The 19,578-nt window shown below is 42.6% G+C and overlaps 1 protein-coding gene across 2 annotated transcripts in view; it reads right to left on the reverse strand.

The window, feature by feature from the left end:
* DNAAF9 (dynein axonemal assembly factor 9) overlaps positions 1 to 19,578 on the reverse strand; it is a 155,646-nt gene that overhangs the window by 55,792 nt on the left and 80,276 nt on the right. For both annotated transcript variants that reach the window (XM_041732306.1, XM_041732304.1), the window contains exon 21: positions 79 to 182. In XM_041732306.1, the coding sequence (XP_041588240.1) occupies positions 79 to 182 (104 nt within the window). The remainder of the gene's footprint in view (positions 1 to 78; positions 183 to 19,578) is intronic.

Raw genomic sequence — 19,578 nt, forward strand, 5'->3', positions numbered from 1 at the left:
AGGGAGTTACTTGGTTTTCATGTCAGAGGTGTGAGTATTCTTCTGAATGTCAAAGCCATGGACTGGTAAAACACCTACCCCATCATAGAACGAAATGGAATTCATGTGATCCTTGGAAAGGATGATACTTCCATGATGACGGTGAAAAAACAGAAGACCACTAGAGAAGAAGTGCACTTTCCCTGGAAGGAAAAGAGAGGCAGTCAGAGCTGGAGGGCTGGATCCTAGGGGCCAGATCTCAGTGTCTTTGCAGGTACCAGGGCGCACCACACTGGTGACTGGAGCCTTGTATTTGTGATGCTTAAGTTACACAATTTTTATGCTGAGTCTTGTGCTCTGGGGAAGCTAATGTACACTCCCAGAGTTTCAGAGAGAAATGAGGCATCAGAGTCTGCATTAAGAATTAAAAAACAAACAAACAAAACAACAACAACAACAACAACAACAAAAAACAAGTGAATAAGTTACCAACTGCTGGGGGAGAGGCAAAATTCACATTCACTTTTGGTTGTCTTCCAGGGAAACACACTGAAAAAGACTCTGGGTATGTCTGCTCCACCACTGAGTTTATAGACTCTCCTTCGTCCTATTTTGGCAGAAGGTGCCTTGGCTATAATGATACCACATCCCTAACCTAAAGCCCAGCAAAGAGCACTAGCATCTCAGCTGAAGGACTGATGAGGAGACCTAAGGGTCTCTGTAGCCAGCAAAGGAACATCTGAGTTAGGCAATAAGGGGATTCTGTAGACACTGGAGGCTTGCTCCTCTACATTCACAAAAGCAAGATGGGTGGGATGTGGACACTGGTTGTAGGTTCTTCAGTTCAAAGATTCAGGTCTAAGGAGAGCTGTTTTTCCTAGGTGGCCAAGGTTTATACAGAATAGCTTGTTAGGGGCCCTAGGGGGCAGACCAAAGAAAGGATCGATAGTTAAGATGAGAAGTGTTAAGACTAGGCTTGCTTTGGAGGCTTAAATGAAGCACCCAGAGCCCCCGTAAGACTCTTGGGTAAAGCTGTTCTCTGGAGCTGTTCCAAGCTATATCCTTTCCATTCTTCTAGGGAGCTCAAGGCACAAGCTTGGGAATACTATCATTAATACCTTAACTGCTAAGGTAGAGGACAGAAGACAAAGAAGAGGGACCGATTCCTTGAGCTATAGCTCTAGGAAGGTAGCCCCAAAGCTCTGGAGATTGTAGGGACAATTCCAATGCTATAGCAGTAAAACAGCATCCAGAACATCATGACCTCTGAAATCTTCAGCTCTAGAACCCACTCTTGGACTACAGCATCTCATCAGCCTTTTAGCTATCTCATTCCCCGATCTCATCCTCTGACATCACTGAACTTTTGAAGCCTCAGTCCTCCAGTTTTCCCCAATAGCTCAGAAATTGCTGATTTTCCTCTCACCCACATCAGGATGGGACATGCTTTAATCTCTGTTTTGTCAGGGAAAGGGACGGGAACAGATTTTGCCATTGTGCCATGCATGTAATATACATCATAGTTTTCCATCTTTCCAACAATTCAAAAAGGTAATCTTCTTCAGGACTGATGGGGAGACTCAAGCTTAGAGAAGTTTCTCCCAAGGTCACAGAACTACCCGCGGTGGAGCCAGGTACAGAGCAGAGGTCTGTAGGGGGTCAAGGTGCTGTGGCATCTGGGCTCCTTGAGTTCTTACCTGGTTTCCTCCCCTTTTCCCTCTCCAAATGGCCTGACAACTAGCTCTCTTTGCTTCTTAGCCTCAAGAGTCCTACAGTGCTGTCTGGAGTCTCTCCTCTGCTGTCTAAGCTCCTCTACCAGCTTCCCCAGGGCCCAGCCAAGATTTTCAGCACTCTCCTCACACTATGACCTCATCAATTCCAGCCACAAGATAACTCTACCTACTGTTTATAGAGAAAAGAGGGATCAATAGGTATTAGGAGATAAGAACTGCTCTCCTACTGCTTGCTACTTGTACCCTTCCAGGACCTGGGCTCGCCCTCCACCTGTGTAGCTCTAACGTGAAGTTTCTCAGAAGTAAGTCAAATACCACTCAAAGGTCTCCTGGACAACATCCTTCCAAAGCTTCCAGAAAAGAGCACAGATAAAAGAGGTTACCTCCAGCATTTCCTCTCTATATATACTCTGAAGCCTTGAAACAAAATGGAAAAGAGGAAGACAGAAATTCACAAGGCAGTGCTGGAAAAGCACTCATTATGGGGCATGGCCCAGGGCAGGGACTCAATAAATGGAAGCTGATTTTACTACTGGTGCAGAGAGGCTGTCTTGTGTCACAGCTACCCATTAGCCTGACTCTGGGAGCAGTAACTATCATTATCCTCAGGGCACACATGAAATAACTGAAGTGACTCACTGGGTGTCCAGTACCTGTTACCTGGTCTCTTAGATCCTAATCCCCTTTGAAGTGATGACACTTCTAGTATTTGCTCTGGATTTGTGACTGTCAGACTTTGGTCTGAAGAGATGTGCCTTTGCAGAGGTTTCTCAGTGACCAAGGTAGCTAACTCTTGAGGAGATCTCCTTGGCTCTTTGTCTTGTCCCTGGTGCCCTTACTGAAAGGCCTCTGTCATTCCTTCTCCGTTCTGTGAATCTAAAAACCCAACGTAAGAGGAAGTTCCCCCTCACTATCCAAGAAGCAGCAAGGGACTGAGGCATGGTTCTGTCTCTGATTGACCTCTGCATCACCAGGAGTCCAAAAGAAGGATGAGACCTCAGGGCAAAACAAGATACCAAGTGTCAATGAAGAATTTGGTTTTCCTCCTTTAGACACCTGGCTGTACAAATAAAGCTCCTCCAATGGTCCAGCCTGTGTGAAGAGGGAACATTTATCACTGCTGGGGAAATATGATGCAATGGCAAGATAATTTTCATTCTATATGACAATATGTGAAATGTACACATATGGTTTAAGGAAAAACAATAATGGGATGCCTGGGTGGCTCAGCGCTTTAGCACCTGCCTTTGGCCCAGGGCGTGATGGAGTCCCACATCAGGTTCCCTGAGTGGAGCCTGCTTTTCCCTCTGTCTGTGTCTCTGCCTCTCTCTCTCTCTCTCTGTCTCTCATGAATAAATCAATAAAATCCTTTAAAAAAAATAAAGAAAAACAATAGCAACACAATCTAGCAACACAATCTCGATGCCTGTACACTCACCACTCAGCCTAAGAAATCAAGCATTACTAGTACCTCTGAAGCCTCCTAAACGTCCTTCCTCAATGGCCTTCTCTCTTCTGCTCAGAGGGACCCATCCCAAATTCTGTATAGTTTTACCACACTTCAATGTATCTATAAACTATATATTATTTGGTCTTGTCTGTTTTGCTTTTTTTTTAAGATTATATTTATTCATGAGACACACACATATACACAGAGAGAGAAAGAGAGAGAATAGAGAGAGAGAGAGAGGCAGAGACATAGCAGATGGAGAAGCAGGCTCCATGCAGGAAGCCCGAAATGGGACTCGATCCCAGGTCTCCAAGATCACACCCTGGGCTGAAGGTGGCGCTAAACCGCTGAGCCACCCAGGCTGCCCCTGTTTTGCTTTTGTATAATAGAATCTTAATACACATGTCCTTCTGTAACTTGCTCACTACTCTTGACATCTGATCCCGAGTCATCCATGCACTGTAGATAATATGCAGCTGAATAATTCATTCATCAGGACTGCAGAGGACTTTCTCTTCTAAAATGTCCCTGACAAACTTCATGTGGACACAAGGGAATACACAAGAGGGTTGAGCATGAAGTCAGCAGACAGCAGATGACCACTGCCTGGACCTTCCCATCATAAGAAGGTGGGACTCAGCATGGTTACCGGAGTTCTCAGGATGTGTCCACTGCCCCATGTGTCAATGGGACCAGTGTCCCTGTTCCTCACTGCTGAATAATCTCTGCCCAATGGAAAAAAACACTCTACAAATTGTAAATCACTACAGGGACAATGAAGGAGCTGCCTGAGTGCCAAACATTCATGGAGGCCTGCAGGAAATGGTAAATACACAGTCAACTGATATTCAACAAAGGTGTACTAACAGATCAAAGAAAAAGGAAAGTCTTTTCAATACATGGTACCGGAAAAACTGGATATTCCTACGTAAAACAATGAACATCAACCCATACCTTGAACAAGACTTTCTGCCCATTTGCACCAGCCACAGTAGAAAACCTCACACTTCACAGACATGTCAGGTAGAGTACTCAGAAGGATTCTGCCTCAGCAGTGGGGTAAAATTAGCCCTAAATTAAATGCTATTCTGTCTCCAGGCTAACAAAGCTTAAAAGCAAGGCCATATGATAAAACTAGAAGAAAAACATATTAAAACAATTATTATAACTGTATCCCATATATTCAAAAAGCTAGAAGACTGAACCATGTTAATTTGAGACATGAAAGATGTAAAAGATCTCTAAATCAACTTCTAGAGATGAAAAACACTATGTCTGAGAAGAAAAATACACTGAATGAGATTAACGACATTAGACAGTTGTGAAAGTTTAGCTAAGCTACTCCAAGGTATTGCTGCCCTGGCATATCTTTTGTTTGGCCAAGGGGGCGGGAGTGGTGGTGGTGCTTAAAATGACACGGTCCCTCAGACAAGCCCTATGTAGCAGCCTGCAGAGAGTCACAAGAAGATGTAAGTTCCTGATATGAGCTCAACAGCCTTTGTGATCAAGTCTCCCTTGTCTCCTAGGGCCATCTCCTTGTGTACCCCTATGGAGCTCTTTTGGTTTGAATTGACCAATCTGGCCTTAGCCTGAGAAACCTGAACCACTCTACCCACAAACCCTAATAAAGGCATGTGCCCCAGATCCTGCCACTCTCTGTCTGCCCTCTGCTTTGACCTTCCTGTGTGCTCTGCAGGCATAAGGCACGCCATTGCCGTGTACTTCCTCCAGGACTTGTGACGAATAAAATTTTCTATTTCAATTTCTTTCATGGTCTTTTGTTGAACTTGGCTCACCATTCAATACCCTGTGCTCCACTTCACAAATGTTAACAAATTCTTAACAACAATGCAGAAAAGGTTAGTAAATTAGCATACATACAACTATGCAAAATGAAACACAAAGAGAAAAAAGACTGAAAATAACTGTACAGAGCAAAAAGGGGCTGTGGGATAATTCTAGGTAGCAAAGATATGTGACTGGAACCCCAGGAGTGCAAAAACTTAAAAAAAAAAAAAAGGCCAAAAATACTCCCAATTTGAGGAAAACTAAATCCATCCATTAAAGAAGCAAAATGAATTCCAAGCACAATGAACATATTAAAACACACACACACACACCAATACATAAAAATAAAATTGCTTAAAATATGTGATAGAAAGAAAGAGAATCAGGGTGCTTGGGTGGCTTGATTTCAGCTCAGGTCATGATCTCAGGGTCCTGAAATCAAGCTCTGCATTAGGCTCTGTGGCTTAGTGCAGAATCTGCTTGAGATTCTCTCTCCCTGGGGATCCCTGGGTGGCTCAGCAGTTTAGTACCTGCCTTCAGCCCAGGGTGTGATCCTGGAGTCCTGGGATCGGGAGTCAACCACTGAGTCACCCAGGGATCTCCAAATTTTAAAAATCTTAAAAAAAAAAAAAAAAAAAAGAAGAAGAAGGAAAGAAAATCTTAAAAGCAGCTGAAGAGGAAAAAAAAAAGTAACTTTATTAGAAGGAACACAGATAAGGATGGCAGTGGATTTCTGTTCAGGAATGGTTGGTGCAAGCAAGGGAGTAAAGCAGAGCAACATCTTTCTAGAAAGAAGGAAACTGTCAGGAGGCCTGGCTGGCCTAGTCAGCAACTCTTGATCTTGGGATTGTGAGTTCAAGTCCCACACTGGGCATAGAGCTTACTTTAAAAAAAAAAAAAAAAAAAAAAGAAAGAAAGAAAAAAACTACCGACCTAGAATTTTTACCAAGTGAAAATACCTTTCAAAACCACTGAGGGGTGGGACTTCTGAAATGACTGTGAAGATTCTGGCAGATCCTCTCCCCATAAAACAGTGATGAAACTGGTCTAATTGTTAAGACAACTATTTAAGGACTCTGGTAATGGACCAAAGTTGTACAACAAAACTGAGAAATCTATTTGAGAAATTCTACGGAAGACTGGTGACAGCAGTGGAAATCTGTGGTGTTTCAGCCAGGGGCTATTCACATGACCTTCCCTTTAGTTCCATGGTGTACAAAGATCTTACAAGGGACAGGGATTGACTTTGTTTGAGGCAAAGCACAGAAAATTCTATACACAGGGATGTCAAAAAACGACAGCAATCAAAGGGGTAAATATTCAGGGAATGTCAACATATCAACTAGCCAGAGATATCAGTGCTGGCTGGTCCAACAAGCCAGAATACAACAGGAAAGTCAGGAGACTGAGACAACAGATGTCAATTATTATACAGCAAGAAAGCTGTGTTTTAAGGCATCTTCCTGGTGCCATGTGCAGCAGGAGACATGTACAAGAACGCTCATGACAGGACTGTCTGTAATAAACTCCAAATGTCCATTAATGTCCAAGAATAAACTGTACATTTTCATACAAAGGAATCCCATGGAGCCATGCAAGTGAATGAACTATATGGCTATCCACAACAATCTGGATGAATCTTAGGAACAGAATAGGAAGCAAAAAAGAAAGCATGTCCCTAAAGAACACAGTGTGATTATATTTGTACTCAAAAACAATACATTGTTTAGGGATATAGGCATATGTGGTAAAACTCTAAAGTGGGCTCCTGAGGATCTGGGGCTGGGCAGACTGCCTGACCAAGGTCAGCAGGGTGAGGAAGAGAAGGGCACATAAAGGACATAAATGAATAGGAAGCTGAATAGCAAGAAATCCTGTGATAGCAGAAATCACTAACTGGGGAAGGAAAAAAGTTCCAGAGCTGGAAGCATTTCAAAGTAAAGGAAGTTCTATTCTCTATCTACATGTTGTGCCAACCCTGGACTGAGAATCAGAAGACTTGGACTACCCTCCAGACCTACTGTGAACTTGCACTATAACCTCAGGCAAGTTTTCACCTTTGGGTCTTAGGACATGAAGCTCAATTAAGATAATGCATGCTAAAGAGCTTTTTAAATGCCTTTAAGGAATGGGAACAGATAAATTTCAAGCTCATCATAGTGTCAAGCAGAGACAGATTTATCAAGACACTAATGAAACTTAAGCTTCAGAACTCCTCACCTGCCCAAGCCCTCTTCCAAGGCCCTCAGAAGAGCCCTATTTAGTGTTATTTTTCCTTGAAAGAGCCTTAAGTGGTATAAACTTTAAGCCCCACTTGACCTGAGCTCCAAAGTGGCAAAAAGCTTAACAGATAGCCAAAGGAGATTTCCGTTTAAATTCTCTGTTCCTACTTAATTTTCCTGCCTTAGAAAACCACCTCCTAATTCAAACTACATTTCCCCCAGGAACTAAGGGCGTGCTCTCAATAGAATGGGACGAATGGGACGAACAGGACTCCAGAAATCCCTGGCTGTCCCCTTTGTGTAGAGACCTCAGGATACACTGAATCTTGCTGGATAACTCAATATAGCATAAGATTACTTTTCTAATAAGGCCCTTTGCTAAGAAAGTACAAACTAATTTTGGCAAATATCCTTGCTAAATATTATAATTGCCTCAACTATGACAGAGCACAATCACCTCTGTTGCTTCTACAACCTGCTTCTGAAACACCAGGCAATCTTGCCCCAACACTAGTAGTACTGTCACATACTCCCTGCCCTCAACAAGTTTTCCTATTTTTGGTCTTCTGCACCAGGATCACACAGGCACAAACGTAGGGGCTGTAGCACAGGCACAGTAACAAATGCATTACTTACTACACCTCAGCATTTTGTGGAGAACCAAGACTTCTTGTGCTTTGTCTCCTATGTGAATGGAGGAGCAGAAGCTGAACCAGTGATCTGATAACAGGGAAAGGAACCTGCCACCAGACAGAATATTTTCAAGAAAAACAAATTATCCAGAAAGGAGATTGCTCAGTGGAGGCTGAAAAATTTGTGGAGTTAAGTCACAACTCTTTCTTCACAAAATGGCTCTATCAACCAGGGAAAGAAACAGGAGTCCTAAGAAAATTATTTTGAGGAAACCAAAAAGGAGTATGGAATGAATCCCCACAAAATCCATGCAAAACCAACAAGGCTTTTGAGAATCTTAGGTCAACAGAACATTGCCAGCTTGGACTGAAAGAGACACAAAGAACATGAAATCAAAGGGGATTACTGGACCCCCAAATGCTACTGGCAAGAAGTAGGCTGATAAAACTCACGTACACAGTGCCACCTTTGTGAAAAAGGAAGGATGGATGAGGTGTAGCCACAAGCTTGGAAGGGAAAACTAAGAGTTTAGAAGGTGAAATCAAGAGCCCAGGTGGCAGAGGTAAGAGCCATGGAGGACTATTCCCAGGTCTTGAAACCTAATCCAGACTCTGGAGTTTGCCCAGCTGGATTTTAAAGCTACCTCAGGCCGATGACTCCTTTTTATTTTCCATTCCCCCTCTTCTGAAGTTGAAGATCTACAACTGTTATCCTATGCCAGTGGTACCTTGAGTGTTAGGAGGGCAGGGCAGATAACTTATCTGATTTAGTGTCACAAGGCCACAGCTACAGTACAAGTTTAGGAACTACACTTAATAGATTAAAAGCCAGAGCCTTATCTACATCTGGTTTAGATAATCTTGATGAGATTTTGGATTTTTGAGCTAGTGAGATTTAGGACTTTGAACTGTTATCATAATGAGATGGAGCCCTTAGGAAAACTTGATTGTATTTTGCATGTGGGAGGGACATGAATGTGAGGCCAGAGGCTAGACTGTGATAGGCAGAAATTTAGGATGGCTCCCATGATCTTCATCTCCTGATGTTACTCCTGTGTTCAAGTAATATTATATGGCAAAATGGACATTATTTGAGTGGGCTTCCTCTAATCACAAGCAGTTCTTCATAGGCAGAATTTTCTCTGGCTGGTATAGAGAAGAAATTTATACAGATTGGAAGGGTAAGATAGATGCAACAACACAAGAGAGGTTTTCAATGCTGAGATGGAGGAAGGGCTGTCACAGGGCAGAGGTTTTTGGGAGAGGTAGCTAAGCATGGTCCTGGCTGATAGCTAGCAACAAGATGGGGACCTCATTCCTACAATCCGAAGGAACTGAATTCTGCTGATAGTCTAAGTGAGCCTGGGAGTGAATTCTTCTCCAGAGTCTCCAGACAAGAGCCTAGTCTGACTGATGCCTTAACTTCAGAGTCCCTAACACAAATCCAGCCAAGTCTACCTGGACTTCTGACCTGCAGAACTGTGAGATAATAATTATGTGTTGTTTTAAGCTATTAAATTTGTGGTAATTTATTATACAGCAATAGAAAAATGAATCCAGGGGATCCCTGGGTGGCTCAGCGGTTTAGCGCCTGCCTTTGGCCCAGGGTGTGATCCTGGGGTCCCAGAATGGAGTCCTGCATCAGGCTCCCTTGCATGGAGCCTGCATGTGTCTCTGCCTCTCTCTCTCTCTCTCTCTCTCTCTCCACACTTCCCAAAGTATCCCTTTTAAAATTTTTTATTATTTGGGGCTTGTCTGTTTTTTCTTTTTTTTTAAGATTATATTTTTCATGAGACCACCATTTTACAAAAGGGGAGGGGGGGGAAAAAGAGAGAGGGGAAAAAGAGGGGAGGGGGAGAGGCAAAAAGAAAAAAGGCAGAAGGAAAAAGCAGGCCCCCATGCAAAGGAAAGCCCCCAAATTTGGGGGTTTGTTCCCCCCGGGGCTCCAAGATTTTCCCCCCTGGGGTGAAGGTGGCGCTTTTAAACCCCTGGGGCCAAAAAAGGCGGCCCCTGTTTTGCTTTTGGGTTTTTTGTTTTTTTTTTCCCCAAAGTCCTTCTTAACCCCTTTTCACTTTCTCTTGACATTTTTGATCCCGAAAATATTTCCTGCCCCTGTAGATAATATGCAGCTGAATTTAAATTTTTCAAAAGGACTGCGAGGACCCTTTTCCCTTTAAAATGGGCCCTGACAAAATTAAGGGGGGACACAAGGGAATTTTCACAAGAGGGTTTTTTGGGGAAAGAAGTCAGCAGACAGCAGATGACCCTGCCCCCCGGGCCTTCCCCCTCATAAGAAAGGGGGGATCAGCTTTGGGTTTCCGGATTCTCGGATGTGTCCACTGCCCCATGTGGCAATGGGCCTGTTCCCTGTTCCCCCAAATGCGGGAAATAATCCTGCCCCAAAGGAAAAAAAAAACACCTACAAATTGTAAAAACACTACAGGGACAATTTAAAAGGGGCTGCCTGAGGCCAAAAAAATTTATGGGGCCCGCAGGGAAATTTGGGGGAAAAAAAACAGTCAAGAAAAATTTTTAACAAAGGTTTTACTAACAGATCAAAGAAAAAGGAAAGTCTTTTTAATACTTGGGCCCCGGAAAAAAAATGGGGTATTCCCTTTCCTTTAAAAAAAAAAGAACATTCAAAACCCCTTCCCCTTTAACCAAGACTTTTTTGCCCATTTGCACCAGCCACAGTTAAAAACCTCACACTTTACCCGAACCCTTTTTCTGGGGAGGGATCAGAAGGTTTTTGGCCTTTCCCCGACGTGGGGGGTTTTTTTAAAATTTTCCCCCCAAATTTTTAAAAAACCCCTTTTTTGTCCCAGGCTTTCCCAAACCCTTTAAAACCGGCCCTTTTGATTTTAAAACCCCGAAAAAAAACGGGATTTTTCCAAATTTTTATAACTGTACCCATGTTTTTTTAAAAAACTTGAAAACCCGGGGCCCTGTTTAAATTTTTGGGCATGAAAGATTTTTAAAAGTTTTCCCAAAACAAATTTTTGGATGAAAAACAAATGTCCCGAGAAGAAAAATTTTCACTGTTTTAGATTTAAAGACATTAGACAGTTGTTTAAAGGTTTTGCTAAGCTAAAAACCCAAAGGGATTGCTGCCCTGGCCCCTTTCTTTTGGGGGGGGGGGCCAAAGGGGGGCGGGGAAATGGGTGGTGGTGCCCCCCCTTAAAAATGACACCCGGGCCCCCAGGGCAACCTATGTAGCCGCCTGAGAGAGTCACAAGAAGTGGGAAAATTCCTATATGAGCTCCCAAAAGCCTTTGTGATCAAGTCTCCCTTGTCTCCTTGGGGCCCTTCCTTGTGGACCCCTATGGAGCTCTTTTGGGGTTTTTAAATTTACCAATCTGGCCCCTTAGCCTTGGAAAAACCCGAACCCAAATTAAACCCACCCTTTTTTTAAAGGCATGTGCCCCCCCGATCCTGCCCCTTCCCCTGGCTCACTTGCTTTGCCTTCCTGTGTGCCCCTGCAGGCATAAGGCACGCCTTTTCCGGGTACTTCCTCCCGGATTGTTTACGAAATTTAAAATTTTCCCATTTCAATTTTTTAAAGGTCTTTTGTTTTTTTAAAATTGGGGCCACCAATTTTTAATACCCCGTTTCTCCACCCCTTTCCAAAAAGTTTAAAAAAATTCTTTTAAAAACAATGCCAGAAAAGGTTGTAAATTTGCATACATACAACTATGCAAAATGAAACACAAAAGAGGGAAAAAAAACTGAAAAATAATTGTACAGGCAAAAAGGGGCTGTGGGATTTTTTCCCAGGTAGCAAAGTTTTGTTTACTGGAAAACCCAAAAGGGGTTTCCAAAAAAATTAAAAAAAAAAAAAGGCCAAAAATACTCCCAAAATTTGAGGAAAAAAATTTTTTCCAAACCATTAAAGAAGCAAAATGAATTCCAAACACAATGAACATATTAAAACACCACACACACCAAAACCAAAATTTTAAAAAAAAAAATTGCTTAAAATATGTGTTTGAAAAAAGGAATCCCGGGGTGCTTGGGTGGCCCTTTATTTAGCTTTTGGTCAAGATCCCCCAGGGTCCCCGGGAAAACAAGTCGCCTTAAAGGCCCCTGTTTGGGTTAGTGCAGAATCTGCTTTAGATTCTCTCTCCCTGGGGATCCCTGGGGGGCCCCCGCAGTTTAGTTTTTTGCCTTCAGCCCCCGGGGGGGGGGATCCTGGGTCCGGGGGTCGGGAAGTCAAAACCCCGAAGGGCACCCAGGGGATCTCCCAAAAAATTAAAAAACTTAAAAAAAAAAAAAAAAAAAAAAAAAGAAGGAAAAAAAAATTTAAAAAGCAGCCCTTTAAGAGGGAAAAAAAAAAAAATAACTTTATTAGAAAGGGAAAACAAAATTTAAAGGGTGGGAGTGGATTTTCTGTTCAGGAATGGTTGGGTTGGGAAGCAAGGGGGTTGTTAAACCCGAGCAAATCTTTCTTTTGGGAAAAAGGAAACTTTTCAGGAGGCCTGGCTGGCCTAGTCAGCAACTCTTGATCTTGGGATTTTTTAGTTCAAGTCCCACACTGGCATAAGAGCTTACTTAAAAAAAAAAAAAAAAAAAAAAGGGAGAAAAAAACTCCCAAACCTAAAATTTTTTACCAAGTGAAAAAATACCTTTCAAAAACCACTGAGGGGTGGGGCCCCCCCCCTTCCCCCCTGAAATGACTGTGAAGATTCTGGCAGATCCTCCCCCCATAAAACAGTGATGAAACGGGGTTTAATTTTTTTAAGAAAAACTATTTAAGGCCCTTTGGTAAATGGACCAAATTTTGTAAAAACAAAACTAGAAATCAAATTTTGAAAAATTTCTAGGGAAAAGGACGGGTGACGCAGTGGAAATTTTGGGGTTTGTTTCGGGCCCAGGGGCTATTCACATGCCCCTTCCCTTTAGTTCCATGGGTGTACAAAGATTTTTTTCAAGGGACGGGGGTTTTGACTTTGTTTGGGCAAAGCACAGAAAATTCTATACACAGGGATGTCAAAAAACGACAGCAATCAAAGGGGTAAATATTCAGGGAATGCAACTTATCAACTAGCCGGGAGATATCAGTGCGGGGCTGGGTCCAAAAAGGCCAGAATACAACAGGAAAGTCAGGGGGCCCTGGGGAAAACGGGTTGTCAATTATTATACAGAAAGGGGGGGAAAGCTGTTTTTTTTTTTAAGGCATCTTCCGGGTTTGCCACTGTTTGCAGAGGGGGACATGTCCCAAAAAAAGCTCAGGGGCGGGACCTGTTGTAATAAATTTCCAAATGTCCATTAATGTCCAAGAAAAAAAACTGTACTTTTTTATACAAAGGAACCCAGGGGGCCCAATGCAAGTGAATAAAACTATATGGTTTATCCAAAACAATCTGGAGGGAAATCTTAGGAACAGAATAGGAAGAAAAAAAGAAAGCTTTTGTCCCAAAAAGAACACATTTGTGTTATATTTTTTTACTAAAAAAAAAGGGGACATTGTTTGGGGGTTATAGGCATATGGGGTTTAAAACTTTTAAAGTGGGCTCCTGAGGATCGGGGGGGTTGGGCAGACTGCCGGGCCCAAGGTCAGCGGGGTTTTGGGGAAGAGAAGGGACATAAAGGCCCTTTTAAATAAAATAGGAAAGCTAAATTAGAAAAGAAATTGTGTTAGCAGAAATCACTAACGGGGGGAAGGGGGAAAAATTTCCCCAGAGCGGAAAAGCATTTCAAAGTAAAGGAAGTTCTATTCTCTTTCTCCCCATGTTGTCCCAAACCCCGGGAAAGGAGAATCAAAGACTTGGCCTACCCTCCAAAACCTACGTGAACTTCCCACTTTTCCCTCAGGCAAGTTTTCACCTTTGGGCTTAGGACATGGAAAACTCAATTAAGATAATTTATGTAAAGAGCTTTTTAAATGCCTTTAAGGAATGGGAAAAAAGATAAATTTCAAGTCATCATAGTGTCAAGCAGGGGACAGAAATTTTTCAAGACACTAATGAAACTTAAGCTTAGAAAAATCCCCCCCCCTGCCCAAAACCCCTCTTCCAAGGCCCTCAGAAAAACCCTATTTTGTGTTATTTTTCCTTGGGAAAGAGGGCCCTTTAAATGGTTTTTTAAAAAAACTATTTTAAACCCCAAATTTTTACCTGAGCTCCAAAGTGGGAAAAAAGCTTAACAGATTGCCAAAGGGATTTCCGTTTAAATTCTCTGTTTCCCCACTTTTTTTTCCCCGCCTCAGAAAAAACCCCCTTAATTAAATCATTTTCCCCCCGGAACTAAGGGCGTGCTCTCAATTTGAAAAGGGGGGAATGGGACGAACCCGGGCTCCAGAAATCCCTTTTGGGGTCCCCATTTGTTTTAGAGAACCCCCAGGGTTCACTGAATCTTGCTGGAAACTCAATTTTTGCATTGATTATTTTCTAATTTTGGCCCTTTTGCTAAGAAAATACAAACTAATTTTTTGGGAAAAATCCCCTTTCCCAAATATTTTAATGGGGCCCAACCCTTTTTCAGGGCACAATCCCTTGGTTGCTTCTACAAACCCGCTTCTGAAACACCAGGCAACTTGCCCTTTCACTAGTGTTTCTGTACTTTCTCCCTGCCCCCAACAAAATTTTCCTATTTTTGGTCTTCTGCACCAGGATCACACAGGCACAAACGTAGGGGCTGTAGCACAGGCACAGTAAACAAATGCATTATTACCTTCACCTCAGCATTTTGTGGGGAAAACCCAAAACTTTTTTGTGCTTGTCTCCTATGTGAATGGAGGAGCAGAAGTGAACCAGTGATTGAAAAGGGGAAAAAAAGGGAACCCGCCCCAGACAGAATTTTTTCAAGAAAAAAAAAAATTATCCAGAAAGGAGATTGCTCCCGTGGAGGCTGAAAAAAAAAATTTTTGGGGGTTTTGGGCCCAACTCTTTCTTCACAAAATGGCTCTATTTAACCCGGGAAAGAAAACGGAGTCCCAAGAAAAAATTTTTTTGGGAAACCAAAAAGGGTATGGGAAAAGAATCCCCACAAAATCCATGCAAAACCAACAAGGCTTTTTAGAAACTTAGGGGAACAGAAAAATTGGGCCCGTTGGACTGAAAGAAGACACAAAAGAACATGAAAAACAAAGGGGGGTTACTGGACCCCCCCAAAAAAGCTTCCCGGCAAAAAAAGTAGGCTGATAAAACTCACGTTCACCCCGTGCCACCTTTGTGGGAAAAAAGGGAAAGGGTGGGGTGAGGTGTAGGGCCCCAAGCTTGGAAAGGGGGAAACTAAGAGTTTAGAAGGTTTAAAAACGAGCCCAAAGGGGGCAGAGGTAAAAAGCCCCCTGGAGGACTATTCCCGGTCCTTTTAAACCTAATCCAGCTCTGGAGTTTGCCCAGTGGTTTTTAAAGCTACCTCAGGCCGTTTGACCCCTTTTTTTTTCCTTTCCCCCTCTTCTAAAATTTGGAAGATCTACAACTGTTATCCTATCCCCAGTGGTACCTTGAGTGTTGGGGGGGCCGGGGGCAGAAAAATTTAAATCTGATTTAGTGTCACAAGGCCACAGCTACAGTAAAAGGGGTTTGGGAAAACTACATTTAATAGTTTAAAAAAACCCGGGAGCCTTATCTACATCTGGTTTAGATAATCTTAAATGAGTTTTGGATTTTTGGGGTAGTGAGATTTAGGACTTTAAAATTTTTTCTTTTTAATGAGGGGAGCCCTTGGGGAAAAACTTGATTGTTTTTTTGGGAAAGTGGGGGGACATAAATTGTGAGGCCAGGGGGCTAGACTGTGATGGGCAAAAAAATTTTAGGATGGTCCCTTTGATCTTCTTTCCCTGATTTTTAACTCCTGTGTTCAAGTAAATATTAAAGGGGCCAAAAGGACTTTATTTGGGGTGGGTTCCTCTAATCAAAAGGGGGGCCCAGTTCTTCATAGGCGAAATTTTCTCTGGCGGGGATGGGGAAAAAGGAAATTTATACAGATTGGAAGGGGTTTAAGATAGATGCAACAACAAAAAGGAGAGGTTTTCAATCCCCGGGAGATGGGGGAAAGGGCTGTCCCCGGGGGCAGAGGGTTTTTGGGAAAAGGGTAGCTAACCCATGGTCCTGGTTTGATAGTAGCAAAAAAAGATGGGGACCTCATTCCTACAATCCGAAGGAACTAAATTTGCTGTTGTCTAAGTGAGCCTGGGGGGGGAATTTCCCTTCTCCAGAGTTCCAGACAAGAGCCGGGTCTGATGATGCCAACTTCAGAGTCCCTAACACAAATCCGGGCCAAAGCCCTCCCTGGACTTCTGACCTGCAAAAACTGTGAGATAAAAATTTTTGGGTGTTGTTTTAAGCAAAATTAAAATTTTGTGGTAATTTTTTAAAACAGCAATAAAAAATAAATTCCGGGGGATCCCGGGTTTTGGCCCCAGCGGTTTAGCGCCTGCCTTTGGGGGGTTTTGTGCCCCGGGGGCCCCCGAAGGGGAAGGTCCTGCTTTCAGGCCCCCTTGCATGGAGCCTCCCTTGTGTCTTGCCTCTCTTCTCTTCTTCTCTCTCTCTCTCTCTCTTCTTTGTTTTCATAAAATAAAAAAAATTTTTTTAAAAAAAAGAAAAAGAAAAATGAACCCGGGACTTGTTTAGATCCACAGATTTTTTTTCCCTGGCCCTCCCAAACCCCTTTTACCTATTCTGAAAACAATCCTCGCTGGCAAAAAGAGGACCAGACTGTGGTTCTGGGGCCCAGGGTTTTCCCCTTGCACAATTTTCCCCTCATTCCCAAAATGGGTGGTTTAAAGGGGGAAAAGCCTTTTTAAAAAAACACTTCCCTCCCCCAACAAGTTTTTTTAAATTTTTCGAGGGTTTCACAAAATCAAAAAACTTTTCATGCCAATACATGCAAAAGAGGGACCCAGACATAATCAAGAAAAATTTAATAGCTGGCTCCCCTTTTCCCCGGGCCCGGGAATTGTGGATTGCGGAATAAAGATATGCTCCTTCTCCTCCTGTTAGAAAAGTACCAGGGAAAAAAAGGCATTTTCCCCCCTTTAAAAAAAAATCGTCACAAAGAGCCCCTAAGATTTATACCCCTGAACTTTCAGAATCAAAAAAATCCCGCCCTTTTTTTTGCTTAAAAGCTGCCCAAGTTTTGCCTCAAATAGAACCCCAAATTTTCCATTCCTTTGCATTGCCTACTCTTTGTCACGTTTCACTTTTAAAATTGTGCCAAGGAAAAGAATGTGTAAGGTCCTCTCGAGTCCAGGTACCAAAGCCTACTATGCTTGTTCATGTTCCCAGTGGATGTCTAGCCAGTGGGGGGGCAACCCTCTTTGGGCCCAAAGCCCCGACCTCTCAGTTTTTTATGTTTGGCCAAACTGAGATCTTTCTTTTTTAAAGGTTTCTGGCAAAATTTAAAAGGGGAAATCACTAAAAAAGGCCCAAAATGGCAGAACAAAAACCCCCTGTGTACCCCATTAAATGGGCCCCCCTTTTTAAAACTTTGCTGGGGGGGAGGGAAGAATTTCAAACAGGGAAATTTAGACAAGGGGAAAAAAATCCTTCAAAAGTGCCTTTAAAAAGTTTTAGATTTTTTTCATAAAACTGTTTACATTTCATTTTGTTTTCAAAGTTTTATATTGAGGATAAAAAGGTGCTTACCTTCACTGCTTTTTTGGGTTTTTTTCAGACAATTTTATTTCAAATTTTTTTCTACCTGTATCCAAAAGGAGTGCCCAAATTTTTTAGTTTCCTACTTTTTAAGAGCATAACTTACTAGGTCTCCCTCAGGTTTGTATTTCTTTGAAGGGTGACTGGGCAGTTTCCCCCCAGCAAAAAACCTGTTTTATCAGGCCCTGATGGGTGGGGCAGAGCTGGCTGGCTTTCCAGTCTTTAAGGGTCAGAGGGCCCAAAGGTTTTTGGTTTCCTTCTTCCCCGGGGGCCTGAAAGGCCCAGCTTTAAAGGGGCCTACTTATGTGGGAAAAATTTATATATTAGTCTCCCCATATTTCACTTCAGAAAAAAAAAAACTATTTGTAAGGACAAATGGGAATAAAAACCCTTTAAAAAAATTTTGAATGTATTCCCAATTTAAATGTATTTTTATTTTTTTTTTAATTTTTTAAATTATTTATTTATGATAGTCACACACAGAGAGAGAGAAAAGGGGAGAGACACAAAGGGGGGGGAAAAAAAAAAGGGAGAAGCAAGGGGGTCCATGCAGCGGGGGGGGCCCAATGTGGGATTTTTGATCCCGGGGTCTCCAGGACGCGCCCCTGGGCCCCAAAAGGGAGGCGCTTTAAACCCCCTGCGCCACCCAGGGATCCCCTAATTTAAAAATATTAATGTCCCGAGAAAGATTCTTGTTCTTCCCCATTCGTTTTTCGAAATTGTAGAAAAAGAAAATAAAAAAAGATTTTAAAATTGGTACTTAGACCATTACCAGACTCTTGCTTTTCTTTCTTTGTGTGTCCCAAGGCACCAGAGCTTCTTTCTTTTTTTTCTTTTTAATGTTTAAAGGGCTTTTTTTATTTATTTGGGCAGAGAAAGAGAGAGAGAGAGGGGAGGGGGGGCAAGCCCCCAAAACAGGGGGGAAACGGGCAGGTTTGAGGGAGGGGGGGAGAAGCAAAAGGGTTTCCCCCCTGAAAAAAGGGAGCCCAATTGCGGGGCTCGATCCCAGGACCCTTGGGAAACATGGATCTGAGTTTTTAAGGCGACATTTAACCCGACTGAGCCACCCAGGCCCTAGCATTTTTTGTTTTAGACCAGCTCCCCACTGATGAAAATGGGACCCCTCCTACATTTTAGAGAGCCTTTTTGCTGTAAAAAATTTTAGCCAAAACATTCTGACCAGAGGAAAAAAAACCAAAATGGTCTTTTTTTCTCACTACTGGGGTGAACCCTTTTGGGCGGCGGGGCAATTTCTAAGCCTTAAAATCTTAAAAAAAAAAAAAAAAAAAGAAGAAGAAGGAAAGAAAATCTTAAAAGCAGCTGAAGAGGAAAAAAAAAAGTAACTTTATTAGAAGGAACACAGATAAGGATGGCAGTGGATTTCTGTTCAGGAATGGTTGGTGCAAGCAAGGGAGTAAAGCAGAGCAACATCTTTCTAGAAAGAAGGAAACTGTCAGGAGGCCTGGCTGGCCTAGTCAGCAACTCTTGATCTTGGGATTGTGAGTTCAAGTCCCACACTGGGCATAGAGCTTACTTAAAAAAAAAAAAAAAAAGAAAGAAAGAAAAAAACTACCGACCTAGAATTTTTACCAAGTGAAAATACCTTTCAAAACCACTGAGGGGTGGGACTTCTGAAATGACTGTGAAGATTCTGGCAGATCCTCTCCCCATAAAACAGTGATGAAACTGGTCTAATTGTTAAGACAACTATTTAAGGACTCTGGTAATGGACCAAAGTTGTACAACAAAACTGAGAAATCTATTTGAGAAATTCTACGGAAGACTGGTGACAGCAGTGGAAATCTGTGGTGTTTCAGCCAGGGGCTATTCACATGACCTTCCCTTTAGTTCCATGGTGTACAAAGATCTTACAAGGGACAGGGATTGACTTTGTTTGAGGCAAAGCACAGAAAATTCTATACACAGGGATGTCAAAAAACGACAGCAATCAAAGGGGTAAATATTCAGGGAATGTCAACATATCAACTAGCCAGAGATATCAGTGCTGGCTGGTCCAACAAGCCAGAATACAACAGGAAAGTCAGGAGACTGAGACAACAGATGTCAATTATTATACAGCAAGAAAGCTGTGTTTTAAGGCATCTTCCTGGTGCCATGTGCAGCAGGAGACATGTACAAGAACGCTCATGACAGGACTGTCTGTAATAAACTCCAAAT

Source organism: Vulpes lagopus, chromosome 18 (assembly GCF_018345385.1).
Source record: "Vulpes lagopus strain Blue_001 chromosome 18, ASM1834538v1, whole genome shotgun sequence".
Classification (NCBI taxonomy): domain Eukaryota; kingdom Metazoa; phylum Chordata; class Mammalia; order Carnivora; family Canidae; genus Vulpes; species Vulpes lagopus.